The sequence below is a fragment of the Geotrypetes seraphini genome, chromosome 16 (assembly GCF_902459505.1).
Source record: "Geotrypetes seraphini chromosome 16, aGeoSer1.1, whole genome shotgun sequence".
NCBI lineage: Eukaryota > Metazoa > Chordata > Amphibia > Gymnophiona > Dermophiidae > Geotrypetes > Geotrypetes seraphini.
The window spans coordinates 32284260-32308065 of record NC_047099.1 but is presented as its reverse complement, the minus strand read 5'-3'; the positions used below and the strand labels follow the sequence as shown (position 1 = coordinate 32308065).

At 42.2% G+C, this 23806-nt stretch overlaps 1 protein-coding gene across 1 annotated transcript in view; it reads left to right on the top strand.

The window, feature by feature from the left end:
• The first annotated feature begins 344 nt into the window (after positions 1-344).
• The window catches only part of LOC117349797 (chloride channel protein ClC-Kb-like), a 60220-nt gene continuing 36758 nt past the window's right edge, over positions 345-23806 (top strand). The window contains exons 1-10 of the mRNA XM_033923392.1: positions 345-549; positions 5261-5389; positions 6605-6733; positions 8637-8776; positions 10863-10940; positions 15222-15300; positions 16655-16780; positions 16967-17051; positions 20316-20417; positions 21153-21237. Of these exons, the coding sequence (XP_033779283.1) occupies positions 345-549; positions 5261-5389; positions 6605-6733; positions 8637-8776; positions 10863-10940; positions 15222-15300; positions 16655-16780; positions 16967-17051; positions 20316-20417; positions 21153-21237 (1158 nt within the window). The remainder of the gene's footprint in view (positions 550-5260; positions 5390-6604; positions 6734-8636; positions 8777-10862; positions 10941-15221; positions 15301-16654; positions 16781-16966; positions 17052-20315; positions 20418-21152; positions 21238-23806) is intronic.

Sequence of the window (23806 nt, the reverse complement as noted above, 5' to 3'; positions counted from 1 at the left end):
GAAAATATGAAAACATAACAGTATTTTTCAGCTCCAAATATGCATCCTGTGATTTCTGTTTTTGGACATACAGTATGCCAGCTCCTCCATTATCCCCTGTAACGGGACAGGTGGCCCAACAGACCAACATTTCACAAACTTTAGCTCATTCTGCAAACACCTTGCCTAAACCAGACCCTCTCTATCCAATCAGACAGAGCTCAGAATGGGTGGGACCAGCCCAATCCTGTCAGTGGCTGGATAAAGATTTAAACCAGGTAGAACAGGACTAGTAAAGGTCTGAAAAGACAGAAGCATCACACACAGGGCTTTCCAAGTCACTCTCTGATGTGCCCAGAGGAGAGATGGGTCTTCTGAAGAGTGAGAAGAGGGCACAGCAGCAGGGGGAACAAGTGCAGGTGGAACCCCTCACCAGAGATGTGCGCCTGAACAGCCAAGCAGACAGTGAGCTGACGGAAGGGGACCTGGAAGATCACTACCAGTACTATCCAAAAGAAAATGAGTCAGTAGGGAGAAGAGTCGCCAGGAGGCTTATTGGGTTCTGCAAACGTGAGTAGAAGAGACACCTAAAGTTTTGTACTTTTTAAAGGTGACTCTGCTACTGGTGAAAGGCATCAAAGCTGAAATCCTCTCGTCGGTTGGATTACCTTCAGCTGATGTCTAAATTAACAGCTTTACGACACAATACCCTTAATATTTATTCTAAGATTTGGGATCCTTATTTACATTGGAGAACACAGTAATTTCTGTTAGTTGTTTTGTTATTGTCATCCCTTTATTCATTTATTCTTTTGTACTTGCTGGGTGGGACGGGTGGGTTGGGATAGTTGGGGGGGATATAACTTTGAAAACATGATGTTTGCTTTTGTTGTATGTTGTTTTTTGTTGGTAATAAAATTTATTTGGGAAAAACCCCCCCCTGAAATCCTCCATTTCCCCTGAACACAGGTAGCAGTAGTGCAAGCTTCCCTCAGATGCACATATATGTACTGCCTCACCACAGAACAGGTACAGACAGTGGCCCCAGCTACACACACACAGACACTGAAAGCATAAAAATTTATGAGAATGTGATAAAAATTGCTTTCTTCTCATTCTGTCCCAGTTATTTATTTCATATTTTGTCATATAATATATTGATTTATATATCTACGAGAATTCCATGTAAACTCGTGCAGCCCTAAAATTTTCATTTTGTTTAGTTTCCATTTTGTTTCTGAGCATTTTCATTTTGTTTAGTTTCCATTTTGTTTCTGAGCATTTTCATTTTTTGGTTTGGGAGCAATATCATTATAAAGTATGCTAGCTTTTGAAGAGAGTATATACTATTGTGCACTTTTAACAAAGAACGTGCACTATTGGGAAATAACATGCACTCATGTCATGCACAATTGTCAAATAGTATGAACTGTTTGTAAAGAATGTGCATTAGTGGGAAATAGCACACACTTCAATGGCTGAAAGGGTTTAGATGGGCTGGAGTAAGTTTTGACGGAGATTTCGGCTGTTGGAACCCAAGCACAGTACCGGGTAGAGCTTTGGATTCTTGCCCAGAAATAGCTAAGAAGAAAAAATTAAAAAATTTAAATTGAATCAGGTTGAGCAGACTGGATGGACCATTCGGGTCTTTATCTGTCGTCATCTACTATGTTACTTTTTTGGAGATGTGTGCATTCTTTTCTGATAGAGCATGCATGCACAAATAGTGTACGAGGGGGTGCTGAAAAGTTTTCAGCCCAACCAAGAAGAGAATGACGTGGTTATGGTAGATCTGGGGAAAGCAATTGCTTATCCCTGAACATAAATAACATATAGACCAATATTCGGTCAGCAATTTTGAAAATGCTGACTGTCAATAGCTAGATTAGTCCCAGATATTCAGTGCTGGACCATGTCCAGGCATTGGTATTGAATATCGGGGACTAATTTGGCTAATGCTGGCCGCTGGGGCTTATTTGGGTCCTGGCTAATATTCAGCTGGGGCCTGCATAAGACAGTTATGCAGGTATAGGCTGAATATTGACTGACAACCTCAAATGTTTTGTGCCTCTTAAAGCCTCCTGATCCTCCTCCTGGCCCCCGACAAAGCTCCCTCCTTCCTTCCTCCTTTCTCCGGGCCTACTGCCATGGGGGCTACTGTCTAGGTAGGCCCCCTCAGGCCTTCCTGCTGTCCCTGGTGGTCCATGGGGGTTGTTGGGGACAGGAGTGAGGGGGCTTCACTTCTATCCCCAACAATCCCCTTGGACCACCAAGGATAGTAGGTAGGTTTCTTCATGGAAGTAGGGAGTGAGAAGGGAAGGAGGGGGCTTTGTCAGCGGACTAGGAGGGGAATTGGGAGGGCTTTTAAAGGAACAAAAAAGTTATGTGACTGCTATTCCATATTCAGCTGGCACTTGCGTAGCTAAGTAGACAGAATCAAGGAGCTGTCCTAAATTTACCTGCTTAGCTATGTGGGTGCTGCCACTGAACACTGCTGGCCCCCACATAACTTTGGGCTCCTCCCTAATGCTTCCTCCATACCACCTCTGACCTGCCCATTTTTTAAAGGAGTCAGAAATGATTTTTATGCAACACTGCCCAGTTTAGTGCCCCTGAATATTGGGGATTAGGCAGCCCAAAGGGATTTAAGCAGATAGAAGCCTCTCCTGTCTGCTTGGCCAGATGGAATCTTGCTACTTTTTGGGATGGTGCTAGATACTTGTGAGCTGGACTGGCCATTGCTGGATATGGGCTAAGTAGACTTTTGATATGAAACTGTATTGCAATTTGTATGTCCTTATGATCCTGGGATGAGTACATACATTATTTGTTGGAATCTATGGCCAAAATGTTAAAATCTCTTCTACCAGTCTCTTTCCATATGCACGGAACACGTATAAAGGATTACTGTAGACTGGCTGAATAATCTCTGGACACAACCCACGATATACAAAAGCAGAGCAATGCAAACTTAAGGCATATTTTCCATAAAAATAAAGTAAATTGATGGGCAAAAGTATCAAGCTTGTTCACAGTATTTACAGTCCCTGGGGTCTCCTTGAAAATGTGCTGTCATCAGAACCAGATTTAAGATTTCAGAATCCTGAGGCAGGACCTGGGCCAGAGTTCTATGGTATCACCTCTTTGAAGTAGCACCACTGGATAACACTAAAGTAAATGTAAGCAGTTTTTATTGGCCTGGGTGCTTGGTGCCTTCAATATATGGTACCCTAGCCAGTGACTTAGGCCACTTCTGCTCTCCTATATCTCTCAGTTTCCACTGTCGTCCTATGGGCAGGTTCTGTATTCTCTCCTCTCCTGTATAAGTGCCATTCAAATGCATGAAGCTTCTGGCAGGCCCATTCCTCCTCCTTCTTAGTTACTCTAATTGTTGTTAGCTTTGAAGAGGAATGACCTCCCACAGGAAGTAGAGGATACAAAAATGGTAACAGAATTCAAGAACGTATAGGATAAGCACAAAGAGAAAAAAATAAAATCAACTTAGGCAAATCCTGTAGTCGGGTAGTAAGGCTAATGCCAGACAGACTTCTATGGTCTGTGTCCTGATTATGGCTAGATAGATCTGATTGTACTGGAGTGGGCTTCAACGGCAACTCCAATAGCTGAAAATTAAGTCAGTGCCAAGCGGACTTCTGTGGTCTGTGTGCTGAGAATGGCAAGGACAGCTCAAGATCAAGTATGCATATGTTATCATATCATATACTAGGAGATTATCTTGTTGGGCAGACTGGATGGACCATTCAGGTCTTTAGCTGCTGTCATCTACTATGTTGCTATGTAGGGCAGGGCTATTCAGTTCCAGTTCTCGAGGTTCACAGGCAGACCAGGTTTTCAGGATATCCACAATATAAAGAGTGAGATTTGCATGCACGGCCTCGTTGGTATGCAGATCTCTCTTGCATATTCATCGTGGATATCCTAAAAAACCTGGCCTGTCTGTGGACCTCGAGAACCAAAATTAAGTAGTCTTGATGTAGGGCATATTTTATTTATTTATTTAAAAAACTTATATACTGCTTATGATACACCCTGACCTCTACTCCTGCACTCTCTCTCTTCTCCTCATTTTACTCACCACATAGATGATCTCCTGAACTAGGCAAGCAGGTCCTACCTCCTATCGCACAGGTCTCTGGCATTTGCAATTCTACCTCTCCTGAGTTCCAATCCTTCTTCCCATACTGGATTGTAGAACCAGCAGCAGCATCTCCTTAGTTCTCCTGAAGATGGGATCTCCTGAATGATCTCTGCTTTTCCCCTTTAAAGCACCCTATGCTCTAAGATATAGATGCAGCTCAGGCTTAAATCCCCTTGTCTCCTCCATATTTCTGCTTAAGGGTCATAGCAGAGAAGCCAGGGGTGAACCATACAAAACAGTGAGTTTCACCACACCAAGGAGTGAGATTGGAGGCCAAAAAGTTAGATTTTTCAAATGGTAAGTCCAAGTATGTCCAGAATATAAACCTAGAATGATTTACGTGTAGTATTGCTTTGCAAATTAATTAAGGCAGCATTAAATTATATTGGATTTTCTTTAGACCGTCTGAAAGAATACAGACAAGGTGGGAAGCATTTTGGGTATTTATTTATTTAAAACTTTTCTATACTGCTTAAGAACTAAACGGTTCACATGAGTTAAGTCTCTGTTCAATTATTTTTGCTGTATTCATACTTTGGGGGTCTTAGTGATGTCTCATAGTGCTCTCTTCTCCTCCCTTGAGGTTTCTTTTCATCTTTTTGTGCTGCATTTATATTTTGGGTAAATCATAATAATTTTAGTAGTGGTTTTTTTCTTTTGAAACTTTTTTTTTTTTTAATTAAAGAACACCTAAGGGGGGAGGGGGATGATGGGGGGTTACTTATTTTCAATTGTACCAGTTGATTGTGTTTGTGCCATGCCTGTTTTGTATTTGTTGGATGTTGCCTTTGATAACTTTAATAAAACAGATTTCACATAAAGAACACCTAAACAGTAAAAACAACAAAAACATAATTCTAACAATTAGTAAGCACAGTTGCAATGAATTAATGTTTCTGAGAAAAAGGAGGCTATTCAAAACACCATACATTTTATTTATTTTAGGAAAAGGAGAATGAGCTTTGTATAAGGACATAAACAGGAGACAGATAAATGGCAAAGACAAGAGACAGAAGAAAAAGATACAAAGAGCAGAGGGAGAAAGAGTTAGGAAGGACAGATATGAATACCAGGTAGAGGTTCCCAATCTGAAAACCTTATTCCAATGGTCTTCCTTTTCAGCTGTGGGCCTATCCATCCGACGTCAGATCCTAAAGTTTGGTGAGGACTGGATATTTCTCTTTCTGCTGGGAATCAGCATGGCCACAATCAGCTTTGGCCTAGATGTCACAATTTCCAAGTTTCAGAGAGGTACATCACATTTTTTTCCCCACAATCTAAGACGGAAAAAAGATATCAAGATGAGCCAAGTTTCCATTGACCTATGTCATGCAAAGAGGGTAACTTTATAATTGATCTACACTGAAAGGGCTAAAACCCACTTATTTGCAGCCTATAAAATACTAGCACAAGCCCTGCAGAAACATCACCTAGTTTGAAGGAACCAACATTATGCTTCTCAACAGCAGATGGTAATGATTGTGCATATAATAAGTGGGATTGTGCATATTTTGATAAAGTGTATGCATAAATCATAACACCCATGCCCTGCCCAAATTCCACTTCAGAGTAGAGCAGTGTCCCGCAAATTTTGTTGAGCCGCAGCACACTAAACGTAGTGGCCTTAGCTCAAAGAAGTGTGCAGACATCGCTGTGATGACTTCATGCTCATGCGTGATATCACGTCGACATACGCACATGCAAAAAGGCCCTTCAGATGGGCCCAGAGCCACCAGTGGAGGGTGCCAGCAGGAAAGAGGGCTGGAGAGATGGAGCTGCACTGGCTGATTGCCTACAGGACATGCCTCTCACCACGAGTCTTTTACTTTTTGCGTTAGAAAACCTGCTGCATGGGCAATGTCAATTATTTCTGCAATTTCCTCCTTGAGTCTCTCAGTAGGATCAATAGTTAATGGCAGATAATACTGTCTGTCGTTGATCTGTCTAAGGATCTTGTGGACATAATTTGTCCTATTCTGAACGACAATACCGCCGCCCTTGGTGGGCTTGATAACAATATCCCAGTTGTTAGATAGAGACTTGACAGCAGAAAATTCTTCTTTAGAAAAGTTGAAATATCTTGGTCTCTTTTTATGTTCTAATTTAGATACCTCATTCATGACACATGTTGAGAATGCTTCTATTAGGGGATCTTTATTCCCTGGAGGAATCCATTTCAAGGATTTTTTAACTACCGAATAATACTTATACTGATTTGTGGAAGAGGTGTTAGAAAATGCTTGAATAATCTGTAGCTTATGGTTAAATTTGAATGATGGAACAAAGCTGAGTCCTTTCTGTAATACTTCCTTTTCCAAATATGTAAGCTGAGTGTTGGATAGATTGAAAATGTGGATCTCCATGGTCGTTGTCACTGGATGTCATATTGTAGGGTCCTCTGTCAGTAAGCCATTCCTTCCCTCCCTATATCCCATTCACTTCCCCTTCTTTGTGTTTTTCTTGCAGCCAACCTTTGGGTGTATGATATGTTGGAAGATTACCGATACCTACAGTACTTCTCTTGGGTTGTCTACCACGTCCTCCTGATGATGGTGTCTGCTGGTGTGGCCAAGTATATCTCCCCTCAGGCAGCAGGTAAATATGTTTTCACAGAATATCCTCTCCAGCTCCTCCATCCTTCACAGCTCTGGCAAGATGAAGTTCAATGGGAGGCTTCAGCAGACTTCAAAGGCATAAAATAGTAGGGTGGCTAGCTGGCTCCATTTTTTTTTTTCTGATAAAGTTGATCCATTGTATGGGTGGACTTATGATTCTGATTTGGACTTACCATTTGAAAAATCTCACTTTTTGGCCTCCAATCTCACTCCTTGGTGTGGTGAATCTCACTGTTTTGTATGGTTCACCCCTGGCTTCTCTGCTATGACCCTTAAGCAGAAATATGGAGGAGACAAGGGGATTTAAGCCTGAGCTGCATCTAAATCTTAGAGCATAGGGTGCTTTAAAGGGGAAAAGCAGAGATCATTCAGGAGATCCCATCTTCAGGAGAACTAAGGAGATGCTGCTGCTGGTTCTACAATCCAGTATGGGAAGAAGGATTGGAACTCAGGAGAGGTAGAATTGCAAATGCCAGAGACCTGTGCGATAGGAGGTAGGACCTGCTTGCCTAGTTCAGGAGATCATCTATGTGGTGAGTAAAATGAGGAGAAGAGAGAGAGTGCAGGAGTAGAGGTCACCTGACACCGTGTCATGTGTTGGATGCATTTCCAGTAAAAGGGTTGAGTTTCTTTTTCTGTCACAGTCTAAAACCCGGACAAACTCCCTCCAGTCCAGAAAACCATCTGGACAGTCCTCTAAAAAGAGAGCATGTCCAGGTACATCCAGATGTCTGGTAATCCTACTGATGACACAAAGTTGTTAAATTGCAAGAGGACCTTGTGAGACTGGGCATCAAAATGGCAGAGCAAGTGCAAAGTGATGCATGTGGGAAAGAGGAACCCGAACTATAATTATGTGAATCAGGGGCCACGTTAGGAGTCACCACCCAGGAAAAGAATCTAGGTGTCATCGTCGAGGATATGTTGAAACCCTCAGCTCAGTGTGCGAAGCTAATAGAATGTTAGCAATTATCAGGAACAGAATGGAAAATGAAAATGTTAATCAGTGACTTAGTGAAGGTGGCGCCCCTTCTCATTCCCTGTAACTTTTTAACTTCTCTAATGTGAGCAGCATACGCACGTCGGTGTCGGCTTGCCCTCTGATGTCACTTCCTAGGTGCAGGACCCAGAAGTGACGTCAGAGAGAGCACCGATGCCGACACGGGCAGCAATGATACTCACGCTGGAGAAGGTTTGGATAATTTCCTAAAAGAGAAATCCACTGCTTATTCCTAAGACTGCATAAAATCTGTTTTACTCCTTGGGATCTTGCCTGGTACCTGTGATTTGGATTGGCCACTGTTGATAAACCTTCATTCTGTCCCACTATGGCAATTCTTACGTTCTTATGTTGAATGGATAGAATCATGGACTAGAAATACTACAGTGCTATGGGATGTAATTTTAAAACCATTACTGGCCAAAATGTCTGTCTTCTGGAATGGGTAACCTAGTCACCCTACTCAGGGGAGTGGAGTTAAGTGACAATGGGGGAAAGAGGGAGAGATGCCAGGGAGGGGTGTTTGGCTATGTCTCTGGGAAAAACGGAACTAGTTGCCAGTGAATCCTGGAGCTGGTAGTTCTGATTTCTCTTAATTAAGCAGAAGCTACAAGTCTGAGGGCCAAAATCAAAAAGTAACTGTCTATGATGACAGGATCTTGTTTGCCAACTCTGGGAGTTAAGAGGTGGTAGTTCCTTTTTCTGTGATGACCTTCTGCTCTGTTGTCACATAGGGAAACAGAAGTAGCAGATTTTGGCACTCTCTTGTTGACACAACATCACTGGGTGTTTGCATGTATACAGCCTGAATATTGTGGATTTCAAGAAAATGACTATCCCCTCTCATTCTTTCTCTTTTTTTTTCTCATTCATCCTGTTTTAGGCTCAGGGATCCCAGAGCTGAAAGTCACCTTGCGGGGTGTGGTGCTGGCAGAATTCTTCACATTCAGAACCTTCATGGCCAAGTTAATTGGGGTGATTTGCACCTTGGCAGCTGGCAGCACCATCTTCCTGGGCAAAGTGGTAAGTTTGAAGGGGACCCTGGAAAAGGCAAGGATGCCTTTCTCAATGCCCTGGGACATCTACCTCCACTATCTTCTTGAGATGCAGACCCAAAATCTGGAAGCTATGGGGTAAATTAAAGAAATGGCACAGAAATTTAGGGTCCAGAATGAAGCACGTTAAATGCAAATCCTATAAAGACAGTTTCATGCGTAAGTCTGTATTTTGCTTTTTTTTTAGAAGCGTGTGTTTCTTATGTATGTCATCTTTTCTATTATGTTATGGCGTTCCTTTCTAATTGTTTGTTTTTAGACATATTGTACATTGCTTAGATTCATCCATTAAAATAAGCGATTCATCAAATTTTAATTAACATAAAACATTTTCATGCCTAACTGTAGGAGCAACAAAAATACCCCAAAAGGAAAGACACAACTATAAAAGGTAGGGCATGCCCTGGGACATCACAAGCTATCTGAGCACCCCATAATTCACAACTATAGAGTAAATATAAATATTTATAGTGAAGGAGCACCTTCAGCGTGGGATTTGAAAGCTTTGACTAGGAGCTCAAACGAGCCGCTCTGATGCTTACTTAAAAGCAGAGCCGGCAAACACTACGCGGGCCAGCCTCACACCATCATCTGGGTGCCCCATGTGGTAATTAATGTCAAATTAATTAGTGTCAACAAAAAATCAGTAAGTGGAGTGCCAGGAACCACTGACAATCAAATAGCATGTGATGCCCCGAATGCAAAGCCCGCAGACCCAAAGCACAGATTAACTGAAAAATCAATCACAAAATCCTCCGAGTACTTAGCTGAAATAGAAGTCCGCTTAATCAAACGATACTGGAAGTTGCCATGGTGCTTAAAGTTCAAAGACTGAGGAAGGAGCTTTTGCTCTGAAACCCCGCCAGGTTTACAGAACTTCAACTAAACTTCAGCCTATGAACTTTAAGCACCATGGCAACCTCCAGTATCATTTGATTAAGCGGACTTCTATTTTAGCTAAGTACTCGGAGGTGCCTCAGCCAATCAGATGATGCATCGGGGCATGGCCTAAGGCCATCATTGCTGCGCAGGAGGCTGGAGGAGCAGGAGGGAATGAGCACCTCTCCTGTTCCCAATGATTTTAAAGGTATGGGGAGGGGGTAGGCCCGGCCCGGCCAGCCAGCCGGCCTAGCTTAAGCTACAGGGAGGGAGGTGGGCCGGGCCGGGCCTGGACAGGACGGGTTTGAGATGGCAGGAGGGAGTTGGCATCCCTCCTGCTTTTTGTTCTTCGGCAGGGCATCAGCGCGGGGGGCATTTTTTAGGGGTTTGGGGAGGGAGGAGGCACTCGGGAGGGGGTGTTATTTTTTTTAACTGAGCAGTTATTTTGCATGTATAATACACGCAAAATACCTGCCTGATTGAAAAAAAAAATAAAAAAAATTATAAAGCCGGCAGAAGCCCTGTCAGCAGTGACAAGAGGCTTCTTCTCCTGTCACTACCACATGCTCAAGGATCACTCTCTAGCGATCCGTGCTGTGGGTGGGGGGCGTGTCAATGATCGTCCCCATTTGCATGCAGGCCTTTTGTGAATTCGTTGGCCTGCATGCAATCGGGAATGGATCGGACACGGAATTGGGGGTTAGTGAATCTAGCCCAAAATGAATATTACCTCCGTCAATTGTAAATTTAACTCCCAAGTCCAGCTCAGGTTCAAAGCAGATCACAAAAAAATAAGAGAACAATAACAAAAAATAAGTCAGAAGATATTAGGATAAATAATGCCAAAAAGGTGAGTCTTCAAGGATCTCTGAAGGCCTAGCTCTCCATAAGTAAAGAGCGCCAAACTTGAGCAGCCTTATAACAAACTATTTATATTAAGATATGGGGTCCAACATAACTGTTTGTCTAAGCACTCACCGAAATGTTAATCGTTCCTTGCCTGCTAGAAACACTTTGAAAACTGTATGTTAATGTGAACAACATGAAATCATCCTTCACACCTTCTCAGCTGTGGATGTAGGGATGGGAGGAATCCTCCTATGCAACTGTGTATCTGAAAGGACATGGACAGTATCCTCCTAACCTTTTCTTTTTTTCCCGTTTTCTTCTGCAAGGGTCCCTTTGTGCACATGGCCACAATCCTGGCCACTCTCCTAGGGAAGATCATGGTCAAATTTGCTGGTACTAAAGAGGTAAAAAAAAAAATAAAAATCTACTTTTCTGTGCTCTGTTCATCTTTCCACACTGATGCTGATGCAATACATAAGACTAGCCATATTGGGTCAGACAAGTGGTCCATCTAGCCCTGTTTCCTGTTCCCAACAGTGGCAAATCCAGGTCACAAGTATCTGGCAGAAACCCAAATAGTAGCAACATTCCATGCTACCAATCCCAGGACAAGCATTGGCTTCCCCATGTCTGTCTCAGTAGCAGATTCTGGGCTTTTCCTCCAGGAACTTGTCTAAACCTTTTTTAAACCCAGACACACTAACCATTGTTACCACATCATCTGGCAACAAGTTCCAGAGCTTAACTATTTGTTGAGAGAAAAATCTAGTCATTGAGTGAAAAAACTAGGCTTTGCACACAGGTTAGGTTGGCTTTTACAAACAATTTTGTGGGTGCTTGTATAGAAAGGAGTTTTACACATGAGCTGTGTGCGAAGCCTTAGGAAGACAGCGCATAGCACATTTAAATCCAACCTAATATACGAAAGTGGTAAGCTGACGTTTATACCATATGTCTCTAATTTGTGGGTAATGCAATAAAAAATTACTATTTAATCTAGTAGAAGAATAATGCAATTGAGAAAAAAGTAAAATTAAATTATATGAAGATTTTGTTTGTAAAATGTAATGAATCAGACAAGCAGACTTAAGCTTGATATGTTTCTCAACCAATAACTAGTGAAGATTGTTATAAGCTGCAAAACATCAATCATCTGCATCAGTGGTGTACCTAGCATATGTGACACCCGGGACCCATCATTTTTTGGGCACCCCCCTCATCGATATGAAAAACATGATTTTTAGTAACAATCCACATATTGCACAACAAGAGTGTACCTAGAAAAAGACATCTTACATACTGCAGTGAGCAGTAGAACATCAATACACCTACCTATTGTAAAACTAAACAAGCCAGACTAGTACAGATTGATCCTGTACAGTCAGTGCTAATAGAGAACCATGTCTTTCGTACACACAGAACACAGAAAACACCTTTGCCAAGTATGGAATATGCAATCACAAACTACCCCTCCCCCCTTTTTATAAAATCGTAGTGCAGTTTTTAGCATTGGCCGCAGCATAACAGCTTTGAAGCTCATAGAATTCCTATGAATGCTGGAGCTAATATCACCGCGGCTGCCCCCTCTCTCCTCCCCGCTTCCATAAAGTAAGGGCTGTTTTGAGTCCAGAAGGGGTGAAGGAGAGCTAACAAAAATGTTCCTATTTTGGGCCATGACATCAATAATGTTTCTCGTCATTCATTCCTACCAGAACATCTGGCCTTGATCACACATGTAGAACATAGATCAACCCTAAGCAAATACAGGAACACAAATTAAAAGTCCTAATGTACACAAGCAAAACCCTAATGCCAGACTCTGCATGCATGTAGTACAACACCAGATAAATAGAAACAAATATATAGATAGCAGATGTAAATTCTCAAAACTAACATATTTCACTCATTAAGCTGAAAATAAAATCATTTTTTCCTACATTTGTCGTCCATCTCTCTCCTTCCTTTTCGTGGTTTATCTCCTCTTCTCTCCTTCTGTTTCCTCCTCCTCCTCCTCCTATTGTCTACCATAGTTTGGCATTTCTGTCCTCCCCTTCCCTGCCCCAGAGGTCTGGCATCGTTCTTTTTTCCCTCTCCATCTCCTCAGTCCAGCATTTCTCCCCACCAAACTCTCCCTCTTCCCCCATGCCCAATCTGGAATTTTGTATTTAATATCCCCCCGACCCTGCTTTGTACTTTTTTTTTTAAACCCAGTTAGTCCAGACCCAGCATGTTCTCACTTCTTTCCTGTCCGGTCTGATGTCCCTTTACCTTCCATCAAGCTGAAAACACTGCCAGCCTCAGCAGTGATTCAGCGACATTGCCTACGACTCCCCTTCCTGTTTTCCATTTGCCACGGTCCACCTGGGCAGAAACAGGACATTGCATCATCAACAGATGCAGAAAGCAGAAGGGGGAGCCACGGGCAACGTAGCTGAAGCTTGATGGAAGGTAAAGGGACATCGAACTGAAAAGGAGAGAAGGGTCGTAAGAAGGAGAAGTTCCTGGATCATGACTTCAAGGCTAGGAATACCCCCCTCATGCTTGCACTCATGGTCTGCCCCTTTCACCCCGCCGTTGGTACGTCACTGATCTGCATATGATAATATACACTTCTTATAAGATAAGCAAACATTTTGTAAAGAGCACATAAAAATGTTAAAAAACAAACATTGGAGAGTTTGAAGAGCCCTGTGGTACTCCACAAAAAGAACTTCATTTCTTAGAAAAAAAAAAGTATTTCTTAATACAAATAATTATAATTCACTAAAAATCCTTTAAACCAGTTGAGGACTGCTCTTCTTATACCTAACTCACTCAACTTGCTGATCACTAGAATATGATCTATTGAATCGAAAGCCGCCCCCAACAAGCATGCCAAAATGTGCTTTGTAGACATCACACTTCTTTGCAGATACTTCTATGGAATACTTTTTCCCTCTTGTCTTGATAAATTGGCTGCATACATAGCAAAATGCATCTGCCAGATGTTTGCAGCCTCTGGATGCCATCTAAAACAATGCAGATACTCGTATGTTACCACTTAGGCAATTGGAACTCAACTGAGCTGGTGGGCTTAAGATCTCTATAGTTATACTGTACTACTATTTATATTGATAGAAAGTTCTTGAAGTCACTCTAAGAAGCCTTTTTACTAAGGCCTATGGCAAAATTAGTTCATCAAGTGCCTACCACTGATTTGTGCCCACGGCAATTCAGAAAAATCAATGTCCTGGTCACAAAAGCAAAGTTTAAGGAGAATGATAGCCATTTTCTATACTTTTGTGGCATAGGCAATTAAGAAAGAACACTTATTATCCAGGAACAAAAAAAAAATGGTTACGTGGAGGAGCATTTTCAATAGGACATATAAGTCTAAGGTTGGACATTTTAGGCAGGATGTCCACATACCCAGGAGAAAAAAATGTCCATTTTCAAAGCTTCCAGACATCTATCTTTTATTTTTGAATATGATCTAGTTATACGTTTTGGTTCTTAGGACACCTAACCTTTTTTGGCCATTTTCAAAAATAAAAATTTCCACCTGAAAAATGCACAAAAACAAGTTTTGTAGACATACCTAACTATCTTGTCTGATCGAGGTAGACAAATTCCCATCAGCTGAACCGGTTTTGGAGATTCCTTCCAGCTCAGCTGAAGGGGATTCCCCCTGCCAGGATCAGCTGGAGCCCTTCACCCCTCCCCCTCACATCACCCCCCATATCCCCCAACATTCCTGCCCCCTCTACCTATAGGGCCGCGTGCTGTGAATGACAGGCCTTCCCTCTCCCAATGCATCTTGGGATGCAATGGGAGGGGCCTAGGACCCTGATTGGCTCAAAATGGCGATTTTGAGCCAATCAGGGCTTTAGGACCCTCCCAAAGCATCTTGGGATGCATTGGGGGGTAGGCTTGTCATTCACAGCCCGTGGCCCTATAGGCAGGAGGGAGTGGGCTTCCTTCCTGTCAATTTTGCAGTGCAAGGTACAAGGGTGTCGGGTAATGTGGGGGGCACTGTTGCCTGAAGTCGGGTGATGTCCAGCGATGGGGGGGGCAGGGATGTGGGGGTGATGTTCAGGGGGGTCGGGGAAGGGGTGTAGGGCTCCCATTTTTTCTGGCAGAGGGAATCCCCTTCAGCTGAGCCAGCAGGAATCCCCAAAACTGGCTCAGCTGATAGGGATTTCTCTGCCACAATCACCTGATGGCAAGCCCTCAATGTGCTGTTTCCCCCCCCCCCCCATTTCTAGGTGGTGGGAGTGAGTCGTGACCACTGGGGGAGTAAAATGTGGGGTCATGCCTTAAACCCTCCAGTCTTCATCTTGTCAGTTTGTTCACCTTTGGGGCACTTAGACCTGTTTTACTTTGGCATGTAACTTCCACCTAGGACCTCCTGGAAAAGCTTCATTATTGTTTCAGGATGTCCAGGTGGAAACCTGCCCAATTCCTGCTCATAACACACCTCCCAACATGCCCCTTTTTGCTTTGGATGCACAGCAGCTTAGAAGAGCTTCTGAACGTCCAGAAGGTTTGTTTTATCGGCACTTGGACGTCCCTGCTAGTAGGACGTCCAAGTGCCAACTTAGGCAGGTTTTTGGACATTTTAAAGTTTTAATTATACCCCCCATAATGCTATACTCGCTTTAGGAAACTGTTTTTTAAGCCTTCACCATTTTCCACTTTGTACCTAGAACCCAAGCAGGAAATATGAGATGCTGATTGCAGGAGCAGCTGTGGGAGTAGCCTGTTGCTTTGTTGCTCCAGTTGGAGGTACAAGATTTTGAGTTCTTTACCTAAAGATTTATGATTTACAGCCTAGGATTGGTTTGATAGGCTCTGGGTTTCACTTCCAGGTTAGGATTCTATCCTTTAAAACTGTTAGGCCCAAGGATCTGTAGAAAGAGTACTGAAGTCTTCCCAGGTGAACAGGTTCTGGCGGTCATATCAGTCCTGGAACATGGATTTTTGCAGGCTGTGATAAATTTTATAAGATCAATATAGAAACTTTCATAAAATGATAATGTACTTGAATTGCAATATGTGTAGTCCCTCTCCTCAAACATCTGAGAAAGAGAGACTTCTGTAATATAAAAAATCTCATGTTTTGGCAACACATAACATAGCATTTGTATACCGCAAAACCATGTGGATCCTTGTGGTTAACAATTAAAGAAAGCTGAACATCAGGTAGTGAATTACAAAAAATATATGATAGTCAATTAGAAAAATTATCATATAAGTAAGTTTTTAACTGTTTTCTAAAATTCATATACATTCGAGATGTGAGTGTAGTTCAAGCAAGTTCAAACAGAAGGCACAGCTGGAAAGAAAAACAATTCTTGTGAAAAAGAGATCCTGCCCCCCCTCCTTCCAGTTAGCAGGGCCAGCAGCTATCAGAAGTTTCACAAGAATAAGGATGCTGATGGAAAGCTTCACTAAGATGCTGACGGGATGCTTCGCAAGAATAAAGGATGTGAAAACTTAAGAAAAGTTAACCACAGGGTTGAAAGCTGTTAGGTCCAGGTATTCATGGAGAGGAACTTGGTATATTAATAGGACATTTACTGGGAAATAGAATAGATGTAGATAGAAAGGGCGTGACACACAGTATCACTCAGAAATATTAACCAATCAATAGATTAATATGTGAGTTAATGAATATGATTAATGAAAATGTGGGCAAGAGCTGTCAGAATCATATAAAAGAAAGCTCCTTGAACCAAGGTTTCAGAACTGATCCAAAATTCTCCATCAGTCTGGCCAGCCTGGTGTATGCTCTATTACTCTGTATGCTGTATGATTTGTTCTTGTAAGCTATTACTGTTTATTAAATTCATATTATCTGAACCAGCATAAAGAGAGTCGAGTGGTCTATCAGTGGAGGATGTAATAGCCGGCTCTTCAGTTGATATCCACGCATGCATAGAGGCCCTCTAGACACATCCTGGAGCTCAGGGAAGGGCTAGGGGAGGAACAGGGCGGGGCCATAAAGAGGAAATCTGGCCTCATTTGCATGAGTCATTAGGGGCTGAAAAGTGGGGCCATGTGCAAGAAACACAATTTTTCAGTGATACAGCCAGCCTTGTCTATAGAATTCTCATGTGTCTTTTACCACATCCAACAGGGGTTCTATTTAGTGTGGAAGCCACTGCCACACACTTTGACGTCCGCAATTACTGGAGGGGTTTCTTCGCAGCCACATGTGCTGCCATCATGTTCCGACTGCTGGCAGTGGTGAACCAAGAAAAAGGTGGGCAACGTTTTCTATTATCCTTCAAGGCCTTTCCTTCCTCCCTTGCATGATCTCTGATTTAGTGCTTCAGGGATCTTTCCTTGCAAAGCTTCTTTCCATCCAGATAATCTGTGTGTTCAGGCCAGTTGCCCATATGCAAATAAACCAATGTAAGTGCATAATAGTGCCTTATCTTTTTCTCAGAAACTGTTGCTGTCCTCTTCCACACTAACTGGAGTGTTGAGTTCCCTTTCGATCTCCCTGAGTACCTCTCCTATGCAATTCTGGGGTAAGTCCAACGTTACACCTACGGAATACAGCAGAAATATCTTTGAAAGAAAGGAAGGCAACATGCAATGTCAAGACCTTCAATAAATCATTATTTTGGATTTGGAAATAAGTCATCATAAGGGTTTAGAAAATTAGATTCATTGCAAAATAAGTATGTAATCATGCATTTTGGATACTAAAGAAAACCATTAGCAGCATACTAGTTAAAGAGACAAGATGAATCAATTTTTTACAATGAATCAATTTTTTTTTTTTACTTCATCAGAGAATAGTTAAGCTCTGGAATGCATTGGCAGAGGATATGGTAACAGTGGTTAATGTAGATGTGTTTAAAAACAGTTTGGACAAGTTCCTGAAGGAAAAGTCCATAGTCTGCTATTGAGACAGACATAAGAACATAAAGAACATAAGAACTGCCATCTCCGGATCAGACCCTGGGTCCATCAAGTCCGGTGATCTGCACACGCGGAGGCTTCGCCAGGTGTACCCTGGCATAGTTTTAGTCCCCATATCACTGTATGCTTCTCAAGGGAGATGTGCATCTAATTTACCCTTACCCGTATCACTCTATGCCACTCTTAAGGAGATGTGCATCTAGTTTACCCTAGAACGGTGGGTAAACTAGATGCACATGAGGGAAGCCAATGCTTGCTCTGAGATTTTTAGCATGGAATTTTGCTACTATTTGAGTTTTTGCCAGGTACTTGTGACCTGGTTTGGTCACTGTGGAAACAGGATACTGGTCTAGATGGACCATTGGGCTGACCCAGTATGGCTGTTCTTATATCTTACTAGTTTACAAGGACTCTTCAACTACATTTGATTTAACTAAACTTCAAACATGTCTGGAGTCTCATAAATGAGTCAAAGAGCATGGGCTGGTGCTAAATGTAAACAAAACTATAGTCTGTTGGACTATTTTATTTAGAAGGCATATATAGTACCTACCATAGATAGCTTTCACTATGTAAGTATTGATTTTCATTATAAATGATCTTTTACTGAACAGACATCATCACTAGTGAAAAAGAGTTTGTCTTGCAATTAAGATTGATATACCTTACTTCATTCTCTTTGAATTTCTTGTCTTGGTTTATGCAGGAACATCACACTTTAACTTCAACTGTCTGCAAACAATACAGAATACAAAGTTGAGAGTCTGAGTAATATACAAAATATGACCATGTTACTCCTTTATTTAAAAAATGTCATTGGTTGCCAATGCATTATAGAATCCATTTTAAATTTCTTACAATTGCCTATAGGGCATAGAAACATAGAACATGACGGCAGAAAAGGGCCACTGCCCATCGAGTCTGCCCACACTAATGGCCCACCCCCTAACTACCTCCATGAAGAGATCCCACATGCCAATCCCATCTTTTCTTAAAATCTGGCACGCTGCTTGCCTCAATTACCTGTTGTGGAAGATTATTCCAGCGATCAACCACCCATACTATGATAGAACCCCTTCATATTACATTACATTACAAAATAGTTTATTTTATTCCGCCAATACCTTGCAGTTCAAGGCGGATTACAAAAGGAAGAGATTCTGGTCATTTCCAGAAGATTACAGGGAAGCTATTGGTTGTTTCTGAGCAGTCTCCGCTATCCCTTATATCTTACAAGAACCTTGAAGTCTCTTTAGAATGCCCAGTGATGATCCAAAGAGGAGGAGCTTTAGTAAATCTCTCCTTTTTATAGACTCCAGGGGCTTGAAGTCTGGTCCAGTCACCAGGTCAGGCACTCAGGAGTAATGTCCAATCACAACTCAGGAGTTCAATTCTTGTTTCTGTTCTAGCTGGATGATGTCATCTAGTTTGCTTTCTGGCTTGGCAGGACCTGATTGAATTTTAATAGGGTCTTTGTCTAGAAATGCCCAATGGCTTTGTCTTGCCCCAACCTCTGATGGCTAAGGTGTAAAGAGAGTCATTGTCTTGGAGTTTCAGGTCCCAACCTCTGTTTGCCAAGCATTGTCCATGTAGACTGGGGTAGTTAACACTAGTGCTACCCGATTCACGATTCGAATCGATTCACCTATTCATTTTGGGTGAATCGATTCAAATCGATTCATAAGAACTCTATGACTGTCGGAGCAGTGTAGAACATTAAACGCGACAGCCGGTGATAAAAACCTCTTGTGCGGTTTTGTAAAAGATAGAACTTCTATTTATGTGGTCCTATTTGGCCAGTTAACTTAACCAGTTAAGAGCTGAATCTTGGCAGTTAACCAGTTAAGTGCCAACTCTGCCATGACTCCACCCCTGGACCACCTACTGAATAGGCAGTTTTGGCTTAGGTGGTTAGGCCTAAATTCTCAAAGCTGTGTCGAAAGTTAGGTAGCAGTAGGCACCCTATCACTGCCTAACATAAGTGGTTTAATTGGTGATAGATAATGCGTTAATTGACCATGTCATTTAAAACCAATTAAAATCTAATTTTTAAAAAATGTAGGTGCTTATAAGCGCCTTCAAACAATGGTGGCCATCTCCCATCCATAGAGGCACCTACCAGCACCTACATTTATTTGTTCAATTTTCTATACTGTTCTCCCAGGGGAGCTCAGAACGGTTTATGCCAGAAGTTGATGTAGGCACCGGCAGGCAATTCTTGTCGAAAGTAGGCACTGGAAATGTAGGCCTGTAAAACCCTGGCCTACATTTCTGGCACCTACTTTTAAACCGCTTTGTTCTTTTTTATAGTTTAAGCAGTATAGCAAGAATTTAAATAAACATAAGCACACTTTTGAGGTGGCTGCAATTCTGTAAACGGTGCCTTCGTGTAACTGACACATAATCGGTACTGCTTTTCTAAGTGGCCACTGATAGCAGTGCTGTTTAGAGAATCCAGCCCTTAGTGCTGACATTCAGCGGCACCATCCGGTTAAGATTTGCTGAATATCAGCAGAGAGCCTCACACAGGCATCTCCTGCCCAGTTAAATTTATTTGAATATTGACCCTATGATTTTATAAAATCCACTAAGAACTGCTGGAAATCAATGAAATAAAGTACTCCCCCAATATTCACGGGAGTTCTGTTCCAGGAAGAGGCAGCCGGAGAATACCGCAAATGAGTGAAACTACGAATTTGTGGGGGAACACTGTACTATTATTTTACAGTAAATGAATAATCCAGAACTGAGGCTGGACATACTAATCTAGAAGAAGAAGGATCTCTGTATGTGAATAAAACAAGAACTGGTCGCTCTTTCAGGGCACTAGATCTTTGTGATATTTCTTCTGCTTTGCCCCTTCACAGGATCATCTGTGGTTGCCTCTGCTGCCTGTACCTCTTCTGTCATCGCAACATGCTCATCTTCCTGCAGAAACACAAAAAGATCAATGACTTCATGATGAACTAGTGAGTGCTGTCTATCAAGTCTCTCACCAGAAGTATAGATTTCTGTGGGTGTAAAGAACCAGCTCTGGTATAATTTGCAAAAAAATCAAGACTCAACTGGGACGAAAGCCTGCTGGTCTAGAGATGGCCCTCTACTGATCAGTCAAAATGGAATTTTGTATTTCTTATCTCCATAAGTGCTACTTGGCGGTCATATCTTGAAATAGGTTGGTTTTTCACATACCATGAACCTCACTCTTAAGCCATGATATGTGGAGTATGATCTTAGTCTCTCAAATTTACTGCTAAGGTCACCATAGTATTTTTGCATTATGCCAAAAAGAGCTCATAAGATGTTGCCTGTATAGGCAACTTATCCAGATGCCACTTCTGTAGTGACATAGCTGTTTGAGCAGCCCCAATATCGAGCAAATTTCTTCAATTCAATCCAGTCCTTGGTCTTATATACCAAATCATCCCGACGGGGCTCGATTCGATTTACAAAAGAATTAACTAATAGGACAAGGAAAACAAATTATTAAAGCAAAGGCATCATCACTTTGTTCAGGGAGAGGGTAATTGGCTACCATGCTTATATCTCACTATTAGGTGGGCCTCTTTACATGACAGCTGTAAGTAAAACACTGAAAACAAAATGGTAGTATGTCATTATGCAAGTGCACCACTGAAATGCAATTCATAAAAGTATTTTTCCAGAAATTATCTTTAAGGTGTACTTATTTTGTCTTTGCACAGTAAGATCCTGTATGCTGGTTTTGTGGCCTTGGTGCTGGCTAGCATCACCTTTCCACATGGACTGGGACAGTACATTGGTGCCAGGGTAAGGTAATAGTTCTAGAAATTATAGGAATTATGGACAAATAGGTCTGGAAAAGACCTCGAGATGATCCAGTGTGACAGAGGAATAGAGCTGGAAGAGACCTCATGAGGCAAGACTAACCATAGAGAGAGTAGGACTCAAGGTGATTCAGCCAGTGTAAAGCCCCCCCCAAAAAAAAAAAAAAAAAAAAAAAAAGATTGAAGAGTGGGAGTTTCCCCAAAGAGATATGGAGATGTATAGAGAAGGGAACTATATTTCTTTTATCTCTGCTGTATGCATTGCTGCTGCTTGACATTTACTTCCGAAGTGATGCCAGATATTGCGATGGTGCTGCTGTAGCAACTCAAGGTCCAGGGCAGTTGCTCCCCAAGGATGGCCCAATTAACAGGTCACCTAGAATCACCAGACTCATTGTACCAATATTTAATCAAACCCTGGACTTGGCTTAGCGCTTAAGAAAAGTGGGATTACTCAAAGTTGGAATAAATAGAAACAGAAACATGATGGCAGATAAAGGCCAAATGGCCCATCCAGTCTACCCATCCGCAGTAATCATTATCTCTTCTTCTCTCTAAGAGATCCCATGTGCCTATCCCATGCTTTCTTTAATTCAGACATAGTCTCTGTCTCTACCATCTCTTCTGGAAGACTGTAACATGCATCTACTACCCTTTCTGTAAAAAAGTAATTCCTTAGATTACTCCTGAGCCTATCACCTCTTAACTTCATCCTATGCTCTCTCATTCCAGAGCTTCCTTTCAAATGAAACTCGACTCATGCGCATTTACGCCACGTAGGTATTTAAACATCTCTATCATATCTCCCCTTTCCTTCAAAGCATACATATTGAGATCTTTAAGTCTATCCCCATACACCTTATGATGAAGACCATGCACCATTTTAGTAGCTTTCCTCTGACCCGACTCCATCCTTTTTATATCTTTTTGAAGGTGCTGTCTCCAGAATTGTACACAATATTCTAAATGAGATCTCACCAGAGTCTTATACAAGGGCATCAATACTTCCTTTTTCCTAATGGCCATACCTCTCTATGCACCCTAGCATCCTTTTAGCTTTCACCGTCACCTTTCCAACCTGTTTGGCCACCTTAAGATCATCACATACAATCACATTCACACAATCACACTCAAGTCCCACTCTTCTGTCGTGCATATAAGTTCTTCACCCCCTAAACTGTACCATTCCTTTGGGATTTTGCAGCCCAAAAGCATGACCTTGCATTTCTTAGCATTAAATTTTAGCTGCCAAATTTCAGACCATTCTTCAAGCTTCGTTAGGTCTTTCTTCATGTTATTTACAACATCCGGGATGCCTACTCTATTGCAGATTTTGGTATCATCTGCAAAGAGGCAAATCTTACCTGACAACCCTTCAGCAATATCGCTTATAAAAATGTTAAAAAGAACAGACCCAAGAACAGAACCTTGAGGCACACCACTGGTAACATCCCTTTCCTCAGAGCAATCTTCATTGACCACTACCCTCTGTCGTCTTCCACTCAATCAGTTTCCGACCCAGCCCGTCACTTTGGGGCCCATCTCGAGGGCACTCAGTTTATTTATTAGATGTCTGTGTGGAACACTGTCAAAGGCTTTGCTAGAATCTAAATACACCACATCTAGTGCACTCCCTCTATCCAATTCTCTGTCGCCCTGTCAAAGAAATTGATCAGATTTGTTTGATAAGACTTACCTCTGGTGAATCCATGTTGCCTTCGGTCCTGTAATCCACTGGATTCCAGAAATGTCACCATTCTCTGTTTTAAAAGCATTTCCATTAATTTGCTTACCAAAGAAATCAGACATAGAAACATAGAAACATAGAAAGGTGACGGCAGAAAAGGGCTATAGCCCACCAAGTCTGCCCACTCTACTGACCCGCCCTATCAAGTCTGAGTGTCTTGCTAGGCCTCTGTAGGGATCCCACGTAGATGTCCCATTTATTCTTAAAGTCAAGCACGCTGTTGGCCTTGGCCACCTGCTCCGGAAGCTTATTCCAGTGCCCTATCACTCTTTCCGTGAAGAAATACTTCCTAATGTCACCCCTAAATTTCCCTCCTCTGAGTTTGAGCGGATGCCCTCTTGTGGCCGAGGGTCCCCTGAGTAGAAAGATGTCATCTTCTACCTCGACTCGACCAGTGATGTATTTAAACGTTTCAATCATGTCTCCCCTCTCCCTGCGTTCCTCCAGAGTGTAGAGCTGCAGTTTGTTCAGTCTCTCCTCATACGAGAGACCCTTGAGCCCCGAAATATTCCTAGTGGCCATCCGCTGAACCGACTCGACTCTAAGCACATCTTTGCGGTAATGTGGCCTCCAGAACTGCACACAGTACTCCAGGTGAGGTCTCACCATGGTTCTGTACAGTGGCAATATGACCTCAGGTTTCCTGCTTACGAAACTTCTATTGATACATCCCATCATTTGTCTTGCCTTGGATGATGCTTTTTCCACCTGATTTGCAACCTTCATGTCTGCACTGATGATCACTCCCAAGTCTCGCTCAACTATCGTCCTGGTCAACGTTTCTCCATTTAAGGTGTAGGTTTTG